Below are 18,065 nucleotides of genomic sequence, written 5' to 3' on the forward strand. Positions count from 1 at the left end.
TGAGATAAATATTAATTTATTTCTTCTAGCGATCAATCGGATGCTAGCGATAAAACAGTTCACTTTATCTTCCATGCCGTTTCTTTCATAATCTGTAACTGCTTCAGTGATTGCCTCCTCCATATCAGCCATAGAAAGCCTAAAACTATGCATATAGCAGATTCGACATAATAGCCATCAACTTGCGTGAAACATTTCCCACCGCTGTTCGTGCAACTCTGTAAAAATATGTGTATTTAAATCCGCACTAAAACAAAAATTTTCATCTGAGATTCTTAATCAAAGAAAACGCAACATACCTCAACCATATAGTCTGTTAAACATAATGGTGGGAATTTTGGTTTTAGATCGTTGTCACAAACTTTAAAAGAAACTCCGTCGACAAAATAGAGGGCAAGTGACTTAGCCAAAGTCGTTCCAAGATTGGCCAGAGTATTCATGAACGTTATATATGTCCCACCAATACGATGTTCAGAATAGCTTAATTTGATGGTGTAAGTCGTCATGGTGACTGCCATTGTGTAGAGAAACAGCTTTGAAATAAAATACTTCTTTAAAGGGGCACCTTTTTTTTTTTTAAAAAAAAAAACTGAACCATCGGGAGGACATATATAAGCAATGAAGATTACTCAGCAGTGTTTATACTTTTTTTCCCAACTCAAACCGGGGAAAATAATATTTGCATATTAGTAGTTTGAAAGAAATGCATTTTCTTTGATTTGGTTTAAAAATCTCAAACTTCATATTACTTAAGATTGTAAAATTGAATATTTCAAAAACCTTAGTAAGTTCTGCACTAGAGCAATCAGAGGTTTGCATCCCAGATGAAACGATGCACTGTTTGGATGTGAGAGGATCTACCATCCATAACATAAGAGTTTCAGGCCAACGACCACCTAAGTTAGCTATAGTATTGAGCATTGTCATATATGTGCCCCCAATAGTAGGATCACTTACACGGGCAAAGAAACTCATAATCGCCACAAACATACTGTATAAAGCAATCTACAAAAAAGTATCTATGTATTGAAAACAGTCAATGAATTAGGAGAAATATGAAGCAGCTATCAAGAAAAAACAGCATACCTGATGCAGAGCATATGCAAATAGGATGACAGCATAGTAATAATAAGGGAAACCTTCAATGCTGCTGTTTGAGAAAGTACTTGTCCAATATACCAAAACTGCAAATACTAGTCCCATTACCAGTCGGTAAGGGATAACTTTTATGTAAAGATCAAGAGGACGAGGGCCTAAAAAATGCAAGAAAGTAAGATTAACTTATGTATTGACAATTGAAACTTAATCTGCCCTATCTAAAGAATAGATTGAAACCAAAAAACTTGATAGTCATATATTTATGTTATCGTATATAACCTCGAATTTTAAAAAAGGTTTAGCACTTTCAAAACCAAGGTTCCAGCATGATTTTTATCTGTGTAAATTGCTATTGTTTCTTAAAAACTTGAATACAAAAGCAAATGCAAAAACCAGTCAAAAAGTGAAAATAAGTGCTAAAAACCATGATAGGTCATGTAAAAAAGAAACCTGGTAGTGGTTTGAAGAGCTGCTAGTATAAATTTCTCAGGATTGAGCAAAATCAAAAGGGAAAAATCAGGATTAAGTAAAATCAAAAAGGAAAAAAACTAAAGAGTTCTCTGTGAGTAAGCAACCCATTTGAAATGTGGTCAGGAAGGACCTAAAAGCAAGTCAAGAACTAGGATGGATGTGGATCAAGAAACACCTTGTTTCTTCCTATTGTTAAAGTGAAAAGTTTTGAAAGATCAAAGAAATTTCTAAGCCTGCTGAAGGAGAGATCAACAACCATCCTCTTCACTAATAAAGAGTTGTTCACAATTTATTTTGTGCCCAACAGTTATAATCTTTCTAGCTGAAATAATCTTTCTATTAGTTATCAACCAATAGGGTAATCCCAGAGCACATGACTGCACATTCAAGACATCTAGATTATGGTACTTGGAATGGTTTCTTCAAAATGCTTCTGGATCTTGAAGAAACATGTTAAGCCCCGGATAGTTACCCACTACCCTCCAGAGGGCAATATTGTGTTCCAGCAAGACAAAGCTCCTACTCACACTCCAAAGAAGATTCAAAAATGACTCAAGGAACCTGTCAAAACAATAGTCAAAAGATTTATTACATTTAGTCTATTTAGCATGGGTATTTGTTGAGTTAAAGGCTTGTCGACATGCTCACAACAGTATTGATTCCCATGAAGGCTGATATTAAAGATTGGAATAAGATGTCCTTGGACACCACCTGTTCCAGGTTTAGAGGTTGACTTTAAGTTGCCATAGGTGCTTAAAGAGATATTAAGATAATGCATAAAAGAGTATAAGTTTTAACTATGAAAGAGTATAGGTATTAGCAAAAAAAAAAAACAAACATAAGATGTGGATTAACTCAAACATTATCAAAATGAAGTTATTAAGTAATAAGTTTAGGCAGTGTTAAAAATAAAAACAACTACCTGTGGTAAAATGGCTGATAGCCAGTGGTAGCATAATTTGTAAAGGAACCAACGGAACAGCTAAGAGTGAAAGTGTTTCTTTCTTTACACCAGCTTCGATTAACTTTAAACCAGTCACAGAATCAGTTGCTGCAAACCCAATCTAATGCCAAATAGAAATACCTTTGAGTTAGCCATAACCAAATAAAGAAAAAGATTTTTGAATTAACTTTAATGCTGGATTCCCATTTGGCAAAGGCAGTATAGGATAAGAGTGATAACTCTTGATAGATTCAATAATAACTCCCTTAAAATACTAATTAAAAAAAAATTTAGTAACAAATATTTAAATCCCATGTTATAATTAACAATCCATCAACCAATCACAAGACTTTTACTCAACAAGGAATCATAGAGTATTGGTTTATATGTAGAAGTGAACAAATTTATAGAAGCGTGTCCTGCATTTAAAATTTGTCCTAAAATTGCTATAATTAAGTAAAAGAATCTATGCAAGAGAAAAGAAAGAAAAGTTACACAAGGAAAAGAAAAAGAGGAACCCATTAACAATATAAGTAACAAAAATGAACAATATTTTCAATAAAAATAACTTCCACCTTGACTGTTAAAAGAATTACAGCAAGCTGCTGAACAGCTGGGAGCTTGAGGATTTTAAACAACTTTAAATAGGTGCCCATAATACTATCTTGGTCATTTTCATTATCCTCTTTTTCTTTTTTAAATATCCATACCAAACTTGTGATAATAAGAAATAAAATCCCCCAAAAGAATAAAAATCCTAAAAGAGTAAACAAATTTAAGATTAAGAAAACAAAGTTAGGATTTAAAAGAATAGTAATAATCAAACATAAAAATTTAATACATAATTTTTTTGATTCTAAATATTAACAAGATAATATAATTTTGGAACTTTTATGAACATATCAAAACACTGTACTTCATTTTTTTCATCAATTAACTAATAAAACATTAATAACCAAAAACAAAGATTTTAAACTTAAAACTTTAATATTTAAAGCATTACATTTTAATATCAGCTGAAAATTTACAAAAAAAATCTAATAAACCTCACCGCCAAGAGTTATGATCCCATAATCTTGAGGTGATGTGCGTATATATTTATTACAGAAATCAGCAGAACTAAAGGCAAGTAGAATAACATTGCCCAAAAAATAACCAGCTGTTTGCCCAACACTGTTACAGGTAGACCCATAACCAACATTTCGCTTTTGAAGCATGGTAAGTGCCCAGCCATCCACAACAATATCTTGTGTTGCAGCAAGAAAATTTAAGCAAAAAAATATAACTGTCAGGAACATCACATTTGGAATTTCGCTTTCCAAAATTGTATTTATGTTCTAAATATTAAGTAATGAATATTGTAATAGTAAAAGGCGGAGTATGCAGTAATGTAATAAAAGAGTGCATTTGAAATACCATAAATTTGTTTAGTTTTTACATACCCTATATACCTGTGTTTAAGTTATGACTTTCAACTGTTTAGAATTGACAAAAACATTTCTTAAGATTGTAAAAAGACAAAAGAAAAAATCGGTTGAAAATACAACTGGAGTCATACATTTTTTATAAAAAGTTAAATATAGAATTATAAAACAGGTCAACTTAAGCCTGGTATATATAGAACATGTAATTAAAATATCCTCTTATATATGCACTAGAAGCTAATATTAGTAATATTAACAATATTAACATTAATAATAATAATAATAATAATAATAATAATAATAATAATAATAATAATAATAATAATAATAATAATAATAATAATAATAATAATAATAATAATAGTAATAATAAAAGATAAAAAGGAGTTAAATTTTAAAAAACTAATATAACTTACAGCATATGAAATGAGTGAGATTATAACAAACAAATTTCTCTTACCATTGAAAGAATTAGCATAAAAAGTCCAATCAGATACTGAACTGGTATTAACCAAGATTTCCTACGACCCATTTTTTTGAAAAATAATGCATCAACAATAGGTGCCCATAATAATTTCAGACTGAATGGCCAAAATACTAAACTGAACATAGCTTGGTCTTTATAACTAATGTTCTTGTTTTGAAGTATCATTGGTATGCTACCTCCCATTCCGAGAGGTATTCCTTGAAGAACATAGAGTAAAAAAAGAATAAAAACATTTTTGTAGTCACCAGTCAAATCACTGTGTTGTGTAGTATGGTCTTCTTGATCTTTTTTTTTTTCAAGGTATTCTTTATCCTCCTCATTGCTTTTGTTTTTAAGAGAATCTCGATTCCGCATGGCAATTTATCTAAGAAAAGTTATTTGCAGACACTGAATGATTTCTTCCTACAGATAGTAAACATACATTATGAATTACATAACTAGATGATATTCAGGGTTTGTACAAATTGTTTGACTTGAAACTATTTGGTTTGAAATTATGACTTGAAACTATTTGACTTGAAATTTATTTGATTTTTCTCTTAATTGTGCAACGAAAAGCTTTTCACAGACCGTATTTGCTATGCAAAATGGTTAGGAAAAAGAGAAAACAAAAAAAAATAAATTCTAAAGCTAAAGTGATGGTAAATAGCTTATTTTTATACAAAAGACAATGAATTTGTAAAGAAAATAAACTTATAAAAAAATATTTTGAAAATCATTTAAAACTATAAACAAATATAACTAACTGGTTATATGTAAAAAGCTATACAATTATATACAATTAGGAGTTAATGTAGAATTACATATCATATGATTATACACAACGTATTCCACGTGTCACTTATCCGTTTTCTCACTAAATTTGATAGTAATGCAGTAAAGGTGTTTTACAACTCTTCCTTGCAGAGATGAGCATTCTGAGGAAGAGTAGCAAAATGCATCGTCGTTTTATCGTCGAATGAACTTAAAATTTTGTTAACAGTAAGTGATATTTTATTTAGTATTATACAATACAAGCAAAGTAAAAATAGTAACACCTGAAATACGAGACCATATTTACTTTTTAAACCAATACCACCTTATCCTAAATAAACCAATTTTTGACTATTAAGATGATTAAAAATAACCAACCCTAGCCTAGCCATAAATAACCAACCATAACCTAGCCTTTAATGGATGGTTACCAGAAAAATATCGTGACGAAGTCACTCCAAGGAACATAAAAATTCGTTAAGATACTTTTCACCACAAAACGCGTCAATTTTTTTTTTTTTTTTTTCTTCTTTTTTACTTTTGTCACACGAAACGAAAAAATTAACTATTTACTTCTTAACAATGAAATAATTTTTCAAAAAAAAAGTTAATACTAGAATTCCCAGGTTATTTATGCACCTGTAAATCCTAAAGTGGATCAATTGATCCAAGTTGATCGCAACTTTAAACGCATCTCTGAATGCCATCTCTAAAGTTGCGGTTTGTGAATTCTTTTTTTTTTTTTTTTTTTTTTTTGTAGTATATTAATTTTTCAGTAATTAATATAAAATATCAATTTTTCAAAGTTAATATTTCGGCTGTGGCAAAGTCTCAAAGTCGTGTTTGATCACCTTGGGCCTTTTAGGTAACGTGCAATTGTTTGCATCAGTTCAGTTTGTATTCAGTTAATTAAAATTCCTCCTATGGACAGTTGAATTCGTGGAATATCTTTGAGGCTCGACAGACACATCCATATCTCTGAAAAGATTTTTTTTTAAAAGTATATAAAGGCAAATTATTGCAGATTTTCTCGAATTGGTTCCTAGTGGACATGTCATTCTATTGTATTGTACATTACCTTTCAAGCAATTATGTTCTTACTTTATTTTAACTGATTTTTAAAATTTGGCTCTCAACGGAAAAATGGTTGTCAGAGACCTTGTTTGAACTACTTTTACTCTTTTATTTATTTATTTATTTATTTATTTTTTTAAAAAAAAAACCTATTGAAAGAGACATTATCAAAAAGCTTTGAGCTCGATTAAAAAAGATTATTAGTTCTGGCGTTCAGTTCAGTACAGGGAAAATATAAAAGTTGTTTAGAAGACTCTGAAAACAATCTTAACTACTTGAATACACTTAAACTATCGATTGGGTTTCTAGTGGTTCTTTTTTTAGACATGATTATTTGTATTGGTTTTCTAATTCCATTAAAAATATATCTAAATTTGAAATTAATCTTTTTTCGATTTATGATTTTTATGGATTTTTTGTAAAAATATGATACGCTGTTTTGTCATAATTATGTTTTATGCAAGAACGTGGTTGCAAAGTATTACGTCATTTTTGTCGAGAAATACAAGTTTGCAATTTTAACCTTGTATTTTTCCTCTCATTGTCAATGGAAAGTTTTTTCTATACTGAATTTCATCATAACCATGATGTATTAAAGCAAAATTTGGGAATATATTGGGAATATGTAGGCTCAGATTGAGCTATATGTTTTGAGTCAGTGAAAGTTTGATTATTTCTAAAAATCTGCTTACGTAATGCTGATGTTATTTTTGTTTATTTTTAAAATAATATCACACTAAGGTAATTCTGCATTGATGCTCCAGCCCAATCTTTATTTTTTTAATGCTTTTAAAAATAAAGTTTGTGTCTCAAATCAGATAAATGAAGCCTTTTAAATGCACTTATAGTATACAAAGTTTCATGTTTCATGTAAATAAGAAAATTTCAAGGCGTAATCGTAAAAATATAAGAAACATCAGAACTTAATTTTTTGTAACCTTAAAGAAAAGCTTCATTAACTTTAATAAAAGTGATGGTCAATGTTTATTTACCTTTTTTAAAGTAAATTGTCTTTTTAATATTTTCTAAAAGTTTATTAAAAGATGCTTTTTGTTAACGCGGCTTTTTGGCTCTAGCAAGTATTTGAATGCTTTGGGTCAATCAGTCTGGCCAGCCTTGGAATATAGCTTTGAAAAAGACAAATTTATTGCAAACCATGTAAGCTATTTAGTGAGAGTTAAAAACACAGTAGTTTGAAAAGTGTTTTTTGTATAAAAAAAATCTCCGAAAGTTATCAAGACATCAAAGAATAAGAATGTTCAGAAGATGAAGAAGAAATCACCTGTAATGATCAAGATTATGTTGCAAAGAATGGAATACACTAGAGAAAAAAACTTCGTTATTCAACACAATACCTCGAGATTTAAATACAATTAGAGAGAAAGAAGATCCACCACCTTGTGTAAACACGTCAAGTATTAAATCAGTGTTTAACTATTTTATAAGTGATAAAATAATTGGTTTAATAGTTGAAGAAACAAATGGGAAAAGGACAAGTGAGATATTGGGAAATATTGGGAAAATATGGATAAGATCGAACTTGAAGAATTTTTAGACATTAATTGTAAATGGTGTCACAAGAAATAACTGAACATCAATCGATTCACTGTGGAAACAAGACGATCGCTTTCATTTACTTGCGTTCACTGCATAATTAGCAAGAAGTCGTTACCAAGAAATCTCATACTAGAAATTCTACGTGGAACTAGATTTGACAGCATGCATAAAAGAGAATAAAGAAAGAAAATCGATAAATTAGCAGCAGTAAGAGATGTTTAAAATTTGATAAAAGAGCTATGCAATGAAAAGATATACACCGGGATTTTACCTAACTGTCGATGAGCAGATTATTGGGTTTCGTGTTAGATGCGGTTTTATTGTGTATAATCGCACTAAACTAAATAAGGCATAAAAAACTGGATGATAGCTTGTGCAAGCACACCGTATGTAATATAACATGTGATAAAAAGAATACGGAAAGCGAATTGTATTGTCAATGGTATAGTGTTAGAGAGATTTTAGAGAGTGCGGAATTATAACTGATAACTGTTTTTCAGTATTTCGTTGGCTCAAGAGTTGAAAGAAAGATGTTTCACATTAGTTGGAACGGTACGAAAGAACAAAACATTTATTCCAAAAGAGTTTTTCGAGAAAAATAGTGAAATACTTCGCTCTGTGTTCGGATTTACAAAAGATTTTACTCTTGTTTCTGAAGCACCGAAGAAAGAAGTTTAACACCGAAGAAAGAGAAAATAGTTCTACACTTTTTTATCAGTAGATTTTAAGGAATAGAGAGGAGAAGAGGAGGAGGAGTGGAGGATGAGAGGAAGAGAAATGTAAGTCGTATATAATTCAATATTAACATCATCAACTACAACAAAAAGAGAGACGCGATTGATCCTACAGTTTCACGATATTTTTACTATGAACCAGGTTAATCGAAATGCAATACTTGTGCTAAGTTTGTGTGTGCTTTCAGTTTGTGTGTGCATTCAGTTTGTGTATGCATTCAGTTAAATTGATTACATGTCCGAGTTACTCTCGAAATGATGATGGCATTAGATAAATAAGATGTAGACAAAAGTTTTCATGTGCTCATTCTGTTAACTTTTGCAAAAAAGATTTTTTAAACGTAATTTTCTGTTGATATGGTGGCATTTGCAGCACCCTTGGCAATCGGATGGGCAATTATAATCGGTAAATCCTTTTTGCGCAAAGCAATAAATATTTTTAGATGGGGATAACAAAACACCTCAAAACAAGGCCATTTTCCTTTTGAATTTGTTGTATACGTTTTTTGAATCAAACCCCAAGAACAACCAAGAAACGCAATTATGGTAAGTCTAGATTTTCAAAATTGAATAGCTTTTTTTTTATCTGTTCAAACTGCGTTATTGAATAAGATTAAAAAAATAATCATCGTGAGGAAAACACAAAGCGGTTTTAAACGACTCAAAGATATTTCAAAGAAAGAATTGCTGGGCGTGACTCTTCGATTTGTTATAAAAGATACTATACGAAAGCGTAGTTTTATAGAAGCTATATAGAAAGTGTAAACCCAGAAAACACCACGGGGTAAATGTTTTCGAAATGAGCTTAACGATGATTTTAGTGAATTGTCAGCGACTCAAAATTGTTTAGCTATAATAGTTAATCAAGCGTAAAAAATATTTTAAAATTTATTCTGAAGATTTACAAACGGTGTTACGATTTTAATGTTTTCCACTTTAGTAAAACTACTTATACTTTTTTTAATTCAATTTTTAATTAAAACTATTTACACTAAATTTCCAGTTATTTTTCGCTAGCAAGCTCCTGTAAAAACAACGGCAGTCGAGAGAAAAACCTTTTCAAAAAACAATCGCTATCGGGGCTTAAAAAACGCTTCAGGTCATAACCGTTGGAACAAGGCTCTTAAAATGTAGCATTTTGAAAAATAAAGACTAATATAATGCGCTCAAGCGATTTAGAAGGCTTAAGGTAAAATTATAATCTAAAAAATGCAAATAAAGGAGAATAGTGAATATATACAAAATCTCCATAGTAGCTACAATAATAGGTCATAGCTGGATTTGCTGATGATACTCTACTTTTCGGCTGTTATACGTGTTACATCTCTATATAAAAAAAAAAGCTATTTATTGTTTAATGTACAAAATAATCAAATATACTTTGTCTTTTTATTTAATTATTTTTAACATTTAAAAGTATTTGTTTATTAAAATTTATTAATTAGGAGTATGCCCTTCACCATTTTTGCCTTCTACTTAGGCGGTGATATTGTAAAAGTAACGCATTTATTTCGATTTAATATCAAGAACACATAGTTGGATGGAACTCTCTAGAGAGTGACGTGTTTTCAAGCTACATTAAAAGACTTGATTACTATAAAATGACGTCAGTATTGGATAAGTTTACTTTTCCTGGTGTACATAAATTTAATCAGATAATGGCAACATAAACTTGATGTACAACTGAATAACTTTTTATTTTGATGAAGCTCCTATCCCTCAATTCCACACCCGCACCTATTACTCCCACTTACTACTCGTTCCTTGATCGCGCGCCCACAATTCGCTCCTATAAGACACTTACATTATCAGACGCAAGCGGTTATATTCATTTTCGGTTGAACATTTCAAAAGAATATTAAGAATTTTTTTTTTTCCATATTAAGAAGTTTAAATGCGTCATTTTTTCTCTATCGTTTGATGAAACTAAGTGGCTTAGCAAAAAAAAAAATCATTAATGACTCATTTTTAAAAGATGGTCATTCTAACTGACAAGTGACATAAGTGAATGCAAAGTGACATAAATGAATGCAACAAAGTGACATAAGTGAACAAAGTGACACAAAGTGATGCAACAAAGTGACATAAATGAATGCAACATTCAGACGATATTGACAGTAAGTTTTGTCAACTTTACAGCAACGTGACGTAGGTGGAGATGATAGCTGTAATGTTGACATAGTAACGAATTTTACTGTTTCGGTAAACAACGGTTTCCATTACCGAATTTAGCTTTTGTTAGCATTTCGTTGTAAAAAATGCTTAAACCTAACACACACTACATGTTTGACGAATCTTAAATCAATCTTGATAATAAACGCAGTTTGTTTTAGCGTTTCTAGCGGTCGGAATGCTGATAATTTACTGATATGAAACTGGGTAAGAAAGGACTGACACGTAGAGCGAAAGTGTAAGATGGAAACAACAACAAAAAACCCATCTAATCTTAAGTTTATAAATAATTGATAAAGTTGTTTCTATTGAACAAATATATTTGATATGTCAGTAGTTGTGAAAATCTGGAAGTGGGTGGTGGTGGAGGAGGTGGTGGGGGTGGTGGAGGAGGTGGTGGGGGTGGTAGAGGTGATTCATGCTAGAAGTGTCTACGTAATGTTTATCGTAATGAGTTAAGAACCAGAAAGTTTTTTAAATAACCATTCTGTAAGTCCCCCAAGTGTTGATGTCAGCAACTTTAAGTACTTTGTGAAAAAATCAGTTCGTTAACTTTTTTGATACCTGTACAAATTGTCTGACGGATTCTCACGCGCAAAAGATTGTCACGCGCAAAAGATAACAACTTGAGATGAGAAAACATATCTCAAATGAAAACCAACCCACAATTTTTACTCGAAATCCATGAGCAATTTACTTAATAGTGTAAAAAATTTTTTTTTTTTTTTTTTTTTTTTTTTTAGTTTTCAAACTAAATTACTATCAAAAATATTTAAATATTGGAATTTAGAGTAGAAAATGTCAAGATAATGGCACGTAGTTTTGATTAAACTGTAGTTTTTCGGACTTGAACGGAAAAACCTCCTTTTTGAGAGATGTTTTTGTCTCTCAACCACTTACCTTAACCTTGAAACCACTTTTAAAACAAGACAAAGAAACAACTTTCAAGACAAAAGACCTGGAAACAATTTTCAAGACAAAAGACCTGGAAACAACTTTCAAGACAAAAGACCTGGAAACCTGAAAAATAAGGCTTTTGAACATTTGAAACTTTTCAATAAGTCTCAATAATCGCGCTTGGTTAAAGATGTCTTTTCCAAAGGGTTTTTTAAACTTTCCAGGGTCATAAAAAGAACTGTTATTTTTGTTACTATTTATTTACTTGTACTAAGAGATGGACCCTAAAATATGTTATAAATATTTATTCACTTTTATCAAGTTCCTATCAATTTATTTTTCTAATTTGACAAAATTTACAGTTTCATACAAAAGTTGCTTGAACCGATTGAGACCTTTGTGGAGTTGCAACTCAAAAAACATTCGATATTCTCCTCTCTAACATTTTTTGATGGCGTGATTTAGTAAATTGAATATTGCGAGAAAAACAATTTTAAAATTGTAAAATCTATTATTGCGTTGATTCCGTAGATGAAGTGGAAAAAAAAGTTCCCTTAATTATTTTCTATACGAATGTTTTCTAAAACAATAACTGAACAACTGATGATCTCAATCGTTAATAATAAATATGCTTTTTGGGCAAAGTTTAGAATCTAAATATTCGAATATGACTTAAGATACGACCGCCCGCGCCAAAAAATTTCTTTGTTTTAAAAAATGGTACACACATAGCAATCGAGTTAACGCAATATTAGATTTATTTGAAACTTCGTAGTTACTCTTGGACGTCCTACACTAAAAACTAAATAATGGTATTACAAAGTGGGTCGCTCCGGAATTCAGTTTCAGATTTTTAAACAAAGGAATCTTAAACCATCAACTTGTTGGGAAAATAAAAAATTCACGCAAGAATGTAAGAGAAGGCGATGAAAAATCCCTGGAGACGTAAATAACAAATTACAATAGAAATAAAAATGAATCGTTTAGTGTAAAGCGACTTTTAATGGAGATTAAAATGATAATTAAATATAGTTAATATGAAGTCTACGATAAACAATATAAATGAAGATTTGAACGATTTAATCTTCGTTTTAAACTCAACTATACATAAAAAAGTATAGCTAAACGAAAAACAAAACGCCCTTCTTAAATGTTGTTTTGAACGTTGTCATTAAAATTGAAGATATAAAAACAAGATTAGTTACTGAAGACAAACAAGGTTAAAATTATTGCAGTTTTAGTCAAAATATTTCATTTCTGATGGAGAAACAGGGATGACATTGGTTTGAGAACATAAAAAAGCCGGGCTAGTTGTAGACAGGCTTGACTTTCTAAAATGACTTTCTTGAGCTGAACATTTTTTATATAAACTCTAAAGAGCTCTACTCAGAGAGCTTTCAACAAATTTATTAGCAAACTAAAAACTGTGAAGCTATAAAAATAATTACATATATGTTACCAAAATTAGTGTTTTTAAAATGTTTGCTCTTAACGACGAAATTTGTGTCATTAAATAGTAAAAAACCTAAAACACCGGTGAAATTTTTTTTGACTCAAAGTTTAAATAATCGAAAAAAAGTATTAACATAAACAAAGACATTTAATATATTTAGCAAGGACAAACATCCGGTTGATATTCAGAGCTATACGTCTTCATCCGATGCATATACAACAAGATCAATTACACAAAAATATATATTAGTTATGAAAATGTCGGTGAAAACTACTTAAGCACTACGCGAGTGGTTAACCAGACCACGTCGTCTTTTCCGATTCTGTTTAAATAGAGTATTTGCCAACTGTTTAGTGTTGTTTGAATATGTCGTTTAGAAAACGCTCAGCACTACGTTTGTCAAATACTTTTTTTCCTTCTCTTTAATACCATGCTGCGAAGCTCACCAGGAAAAACAAAATATGTATATCAATTTTTCCACACAAAAAAAATTAATCTGCAGGCTTCTTTTTTCCGCTCCGTTTAAAGTATTATATCCGCAGAAAAAAATTATCGCGCCTCTTTTTGTGAGCGCCAGTAATCTGAACGGTTTTTAAACTCATTATTTTACCCAAATATCCATTCCAAACTGAGAACCCCTTCTCGACGTCCCCCTCCCTAAAATTACACTCAACTTCAAAGAGAATTAAACAAAATGTTCAATAACTTTTCTCGTTAAACCATTTTTTTTTTGTCTTTGACTCAAAAGTTTACTACGCAATGTTGTGGTATCCAATGGTCAAATTAAAACTTAACAAAATGTAAAAAAGCGAACCACCCGTTACCCTATAAGAAATAAATCAAAGCATTTAGAAACAAACTATTATAAAAAATATATTTACAACTTTTCCAGATGGTATTTTTGAAATAATACCCCTCAAAATTACAATAAAAAAAAAAAAAAATCTCGTCTCAAATAAATCTTTCAAAGGTCCCATAACAATGGCATCCTTTAGAACAACGAAAATTATGTAAATTGTCTTTTAAATCTAAACTGATAGCTTGGGGGGGTCACAAAAAAAGTATTTTTAAAATAGATTGCGAAAATGGAAATTTTCTTCAAAATCTGTCCTATAAAAAAAAGGACCCAGCCAATAATAAATATATAACTTCTGCTTCGTTTAAATTATTATAGCTATACTACATATAAATTATTAGTTTTTTTAAACTGCGGTTACGTTTTTTTAGGAATATAAAAGTAATATATATTCCGTTTTGTATTGAAGAAAGAATCATGACGACCAGTGGTTGTTACAGCGCACAACTTAGTTTGAAGAAAAAGAATCTTTTAGTTGGAGGCCATCATGCAGATTGCTTTACATTCGAAAATGTATTTTGAGAAGTGTGAGTAGATGTAAAATTACCCATGGTCAACTTCAAAAGTTGATCTTCGTAAATGTCACATTTAACGAAAGATTATCCCCTTTTAAAAATGAACAACAGGCAAGCGGCGAGACGAAATTTTATTTCGATATCGTTTCGGACTGATTTCTTCGAAAAAAATCTTTTGTCAGGTAGGTAGGTTTATAACGAGAAATCACAGAGTAGAAAGAAGAATTCTCGACACCTGATAGTTAACTGCACTTTACGTGGTCGTCTACGTTCAGTATCGAACAAAATTAATGGCAGGTTGGACTTCTACCACTTATAGACAAGATAATCTCTCATTTGCCGTGGAATATCGAAGCTTCTTAGTGTCTCGTCTGTCATATTTTCTTTGCCTACTTGTTGACGAATTTTGAGTCGGCATAGATCCATAAGCGGCAAGGGTTCAGCTAAAAAGATAATGCGTAAACATATATGCAGAGTCAGTGGCCATATCTAATTTTAGGGGGAAATCAATTTAAAATATAAATGAATAACTGCGTAAGATCGAATTAAATTTTCTTTAAAGAGAGCTTTAGACAAGAAAAAATGCTAATAGAAACGAGAAATCATTGAAACGCTTCTAAGTTTACAAATTATAAATTTCTTTCCAAAAATTTCTTTGTAACTAATCTTTTTGAGCTTAAAAAAAAAAAGCAATGAAATAGTTTTTTTTAAAACTACGCGCTACTTTTTTTAAAAAAGTACGCGTTGGGATCACCCTCCTATTATTAAAGCTTTAAAAAGAAACAATTTTAGTGTTTAATTTTTAAACGCGCCTTACTTTGATAACGTTAGTTTGATTCCTTCACACGTTAAAATTTTTACAGATGTGAACTGTATGGTTTTATAAACCACGTTGATAACCCGCGTGCTGAAAAACGTGTCCAAAAGGAACGTTTGCGGCAACAATAAACGAGAACAAACGTCTTTTCAGACAGATTGTGGTCGACGAGAACAATAAATCCATAAATATGGGGGGGGGGGGGGGGGGTAAAAATAACATTAAACTCGACATTTTCTCGGTAAAATAATTTGAAAAATAATAAGTACCTCCTGCTAACGACGTGATTCACTGGTAACTATTCAAATTTCACGAACGTCATCACTTTTAACAACGCATTTTTCAATTCGCTGCGATGCTTTTTTTGATGAAAAGAACTTTTTCTTACGTCAAAAATAAACTTAATCCAATTAACCGTCAACAAATACCGCACTTCCCATCGCAAAAAAACTTTTTAAAGTTTCGTATTATTTCGTATTTTTATTTTTTTATTTTTAACAATAACTTTCCTTTAACCGAATTCAGTAACATTCTGATATCTTAGTAGCTCAGCTCACTGGATTGTATTTCGTTAATCAAACTTTTTATAAAAATTACCAAAAAAACTGTAGCTTTTCTGTTGGAAAAACTGTAGGAATGAATGAAAGCCAAGTTTTGGTTTTGAATTTTTTTAAACTGATCCGAATAAACGAATTCCGAACGCGATATAATTCCGAATGAGCGATTTGAAAAAGAAAAAAAAAAAGCAACACAAAACCACGCGATATATTTCTAATTTTCGCTTTGTTTTCGTGTTTAATCGCTGATAGGAAGTTGTTAGTTGAACTTTCACGCTTGTTTATTTTTCTGAGCAAAGTCAAAATAAAGATTTGTCAAACTCGTTTTTTTTTTTTTGTTAAACTCGGTTTTTAAATATTATTAGTAACACTTCAGTTGTTTTTTTTTTTTTTTTTTTGTGTGTTTTTGTCGTTTCAATGTCTCATTAATAATTTCTAACTTTTTTCACGTCTTTCAAAAAATCACAAAAAACGATTCCAAAACAAAAGGCTATATAGTGAAATAAAGGTAAAAAGATTTAAACAAGAAAATAGTATTAAGAAAAGTAGTAGTGTATAAGAAAAATAAACTTACGATCTAAACCACCAATATAGTCGAGTTTTATTTCGCAATGCCCCCAAACTGCTGAAACGATAGGATATACGGTTTTGCCTTTTAGGCCAGTAAAGGCGACTCCAAGAAATTGTCCATCAACTTCAAAGCTTAATTCTCCTACATCCATATCTAATATGCATCTAATTGTGTCTGGAACAATAAAATTGGCATCTGATCCTAAGTTTTTTGGATAAGTCTGTGATAAAACTGCTTTTTCATTGTGAAATAATTTATTTCTACCAAGATCCCAACCCCAGCTCTCCGCGTTTGCCCCGACAAGACAATGATATCCAGCACAATGTAAAATGGCTTTAGCAGTTGCAACACCAACTACTGCGTGAGTTCCGCGTTGTCGGGTCGACCAAGTATATTCCCAAACATGTAACCCTTTTGAGTAACCTACTTTTCCTCTAATTGCATCTGTACTTTGTGCGACTGGATATCTATGTGAAATTCTACAATCGTCTTCCTTAACATAAATGTTCATACTACGATCTTCTGCATTCCAACCGTGCTGTTCTTTTACACATCGAGAAGCTTCAGGACGATCTAACAGCATTTCTAGTTTTCTAGGACGAGGAAAGCAGTTTTCGTTGTGATTTAAAATATCACGTTTACCTGCGTGCTTTCCTAAACGTCTTTTAAGTTTAGACTCTTTCCCGTTGTTAAACGTTTCAGTGGTCCGTTTCGAAGAACTTATTCTTGAACCCATTCTGATATAGTCCCTATTAATTCGAATACTATGTAGGCGCGTTATGGTGGTAAATTTTAACAATACTAAGAACGTGTGTTGATAAATAAAGCGACTAGCTACTCTGCTATAAAACTCATCAAATCGTTAAACATTAACCACTTTTTAGTTAAATCCAAAAAAAAATTATCTTTTACTCCAACGATAAATACTACTTTGTAACTTTAAAAAATAAGTAAAACTTTCTCGACTTATTACTTGTTATAAGTGAATTTGTGCTGAGAAGCTTTTCTCATCCGTTTACGGTTTCGCTCTTAACCCAAAATCAATGAACCATAGCTCTTATAAGCTCGTCACATAATCATATATAAAGCGTCGTTGTACATACCGACAATTATCGTTGTAAACATTGTTAAGTATTCAATTATGCGTAACTTAAAACAATGGAACTAAACGCATAATTAGCCTGATTGCGTTGCTGAAGTTTTGTAATGCGTATTGTTTAGCCAATTGAAATAGCGTCAAAAGAAAAAAACATATTTTATCGTGAAACCAGTATAAAGCTACGGAGAAAAGTGCATGATCTAACAATACGCATTGCTTTCTTTGTTAAATATGCATATGAAGGAAACTCGTAAGACGGGGGCTAAACTCTGTATAAAACGACAAGAGTAGCTTTTATTTGAATGAACAAAAGATAATTTAAATAAACTTTTAAAAATAAAGTCAAAAAATTAAAACAACAGAGTTTTTAGATAGTCTATTTTCGTTCTTTCAACTTCTTTCACTTTTCATAAGTCTTTCAATTTTTTTTAACTTTTGTAATATAAATAAACAAAATAGGTCAATTCAGAAATGCATCAACTTTATTTCAGAACATCAAAATGTTCTGAAATAAAGTTGTACTTTTTGAAAGTACTGAATAGGAAAACAGTATTTTTTACATTTACAGTCCTGCACCCCCGTCTTTA

At 31.0% G+C, this 18,065-nt stretch overlaps 3 protein-coding genes across 9 annotated transcripts in view; 1 reads left to right on the forward strand and 2 right to left on the reverse strand.

The window, feature by feature from the left end:
* On the reverse strand, nt 1-5,694 carry LOC145185128 (acetyl-coenzyme A transporter 1-like). 7 transcript variants are annotated; one of them, XM_090097040.1, is made up of 8 exons: nt 5,555-5,694; nt 4,397-4,787; nt 3,564-3,849; nt 3,088-3,269; nt 2,492-2,633; nt 1,087-1,253; nt 300-533; nt 1-218 (listed from the first exon to the last, which is right to left on the reverse strand). In XM_090097040.1, the coding sequence occupies exons 2-8, from the start codon at nt 4,775-4,777 to the stop codon at nt 60-62; spliced, it is 1,551 nt and encodes a 516-aa protein (XP_089953166.1). In that variant the 5' UTR covers nt 4,778-4,787; nt 5,555-5,694; the 3' UTR covers nt 1-59. The 7 variants fall into 7 exon arrangements, 6 of the variants coding, with proteins under 6 accessions (XP_089953166.1, XP_089953170.1, XP_089953168.1 ...); XM_090097044.1 differs by lacking the exon at nt 300-533 and adding an exon at nt 781-1,005 and having other exon boundaries at nt 5,555-5,692; XM_090097042.1 differs by lacking the exon at nt 5,555-5,694 and adding an exon at nt 5,461-5,480.
* The window catches only part of LOC149884324 (zinc finger MYM-type protein 1-like), a 23,426-nt gene continuing 10,696 nt past the window's right edge, over nt 5,336-18,065 (forward strand). The window contains exon 1 of the mRNA XM_090097036.1: nt 5,336-5,404. The gene's annotated coding sequence lies outside the window, so the exon portion shown is untranslated. The remainder of the gene's footprint in view (nt 5,405-18,065) is intronic.
* LOC145186215 (protein gustavus-like) lies at nt 13,911-17,675 on the reverse strand. The gene is made up of 2 exons (XM_080062325.2): nt 16,383-17,675; nt 13,911-14,877 (listed from the first exon to the last, which is right to left on the reverse strand). Exons 1-2 carry the CDS (start codon nt 17,113-17,115, stop codon nt 14,741-14,743), a joined length of 870 nt encoding a protein of 289 aa, XP_079918451.2. The 5' UTR covers nt 17,116-17,675; the 3' UTR covers nt 13,911-14,740.

This window comes from Hydra viridissima, unplaced genomic scaffold (genome assembly GCF_058129835.1).
Source record: "Hydra viridissima isolate aposymbiotic clone 2 unplaced genomic scaffold, HvirCarnegie_v1 scaffold_9, whole genome shotgun sequence".
In the NCBI taxonomy this organism is placed as follows: Eukaryota; Metazoa; Cnidaria; class Hydrozoa; order Anthoathecata; family Hydridae; genus Hydra; species Hydra viridissima.

What these genes read in the sequence shown, in the direction of transcription:
- LOC145185128 (XM_090097040.1), bottom strand. Translation starts at nt 4,777, where the DNA reads ATGCGGAATCGAGATTCTCTTAAAAACAAAAGCAATGAGGAGGATAAA. An exon ending in TTATGCTAATTCTTTCAATG is followed by an intron (nt 3,850 to 4,396) that starts GTAAGAGAAATT and finishes CTTAATATTTAG; the next exon opens with AACATAAATACAATTTTGGA. An exon ending in TGGGATCATAACTCTTGGCG is followed by an intron (nt 3,270 to 3,563) that starts GTGAGGTTTATT and finishes TTACTCTTTTAG; the next exon opens with GATTTTTATTCTTTTGGGGG.
- LOC145186215 (XM_080062325.2), bottom strand. Translation starts at nt 17,115, where the DNA reads ATGGGTTCAAGAATAAGTTCTTCGAAACGGACCACTGAAACGTTTAAC. An exon ending in CTATATTGGTGGTTTAGATC is followed by an intron (nt 14,878 to 16,382) that starts GTAAGTTTATTT and finishes TTATCTTTTTAG; the next exon opens with CTGAACCCTTGCCGCTTATG.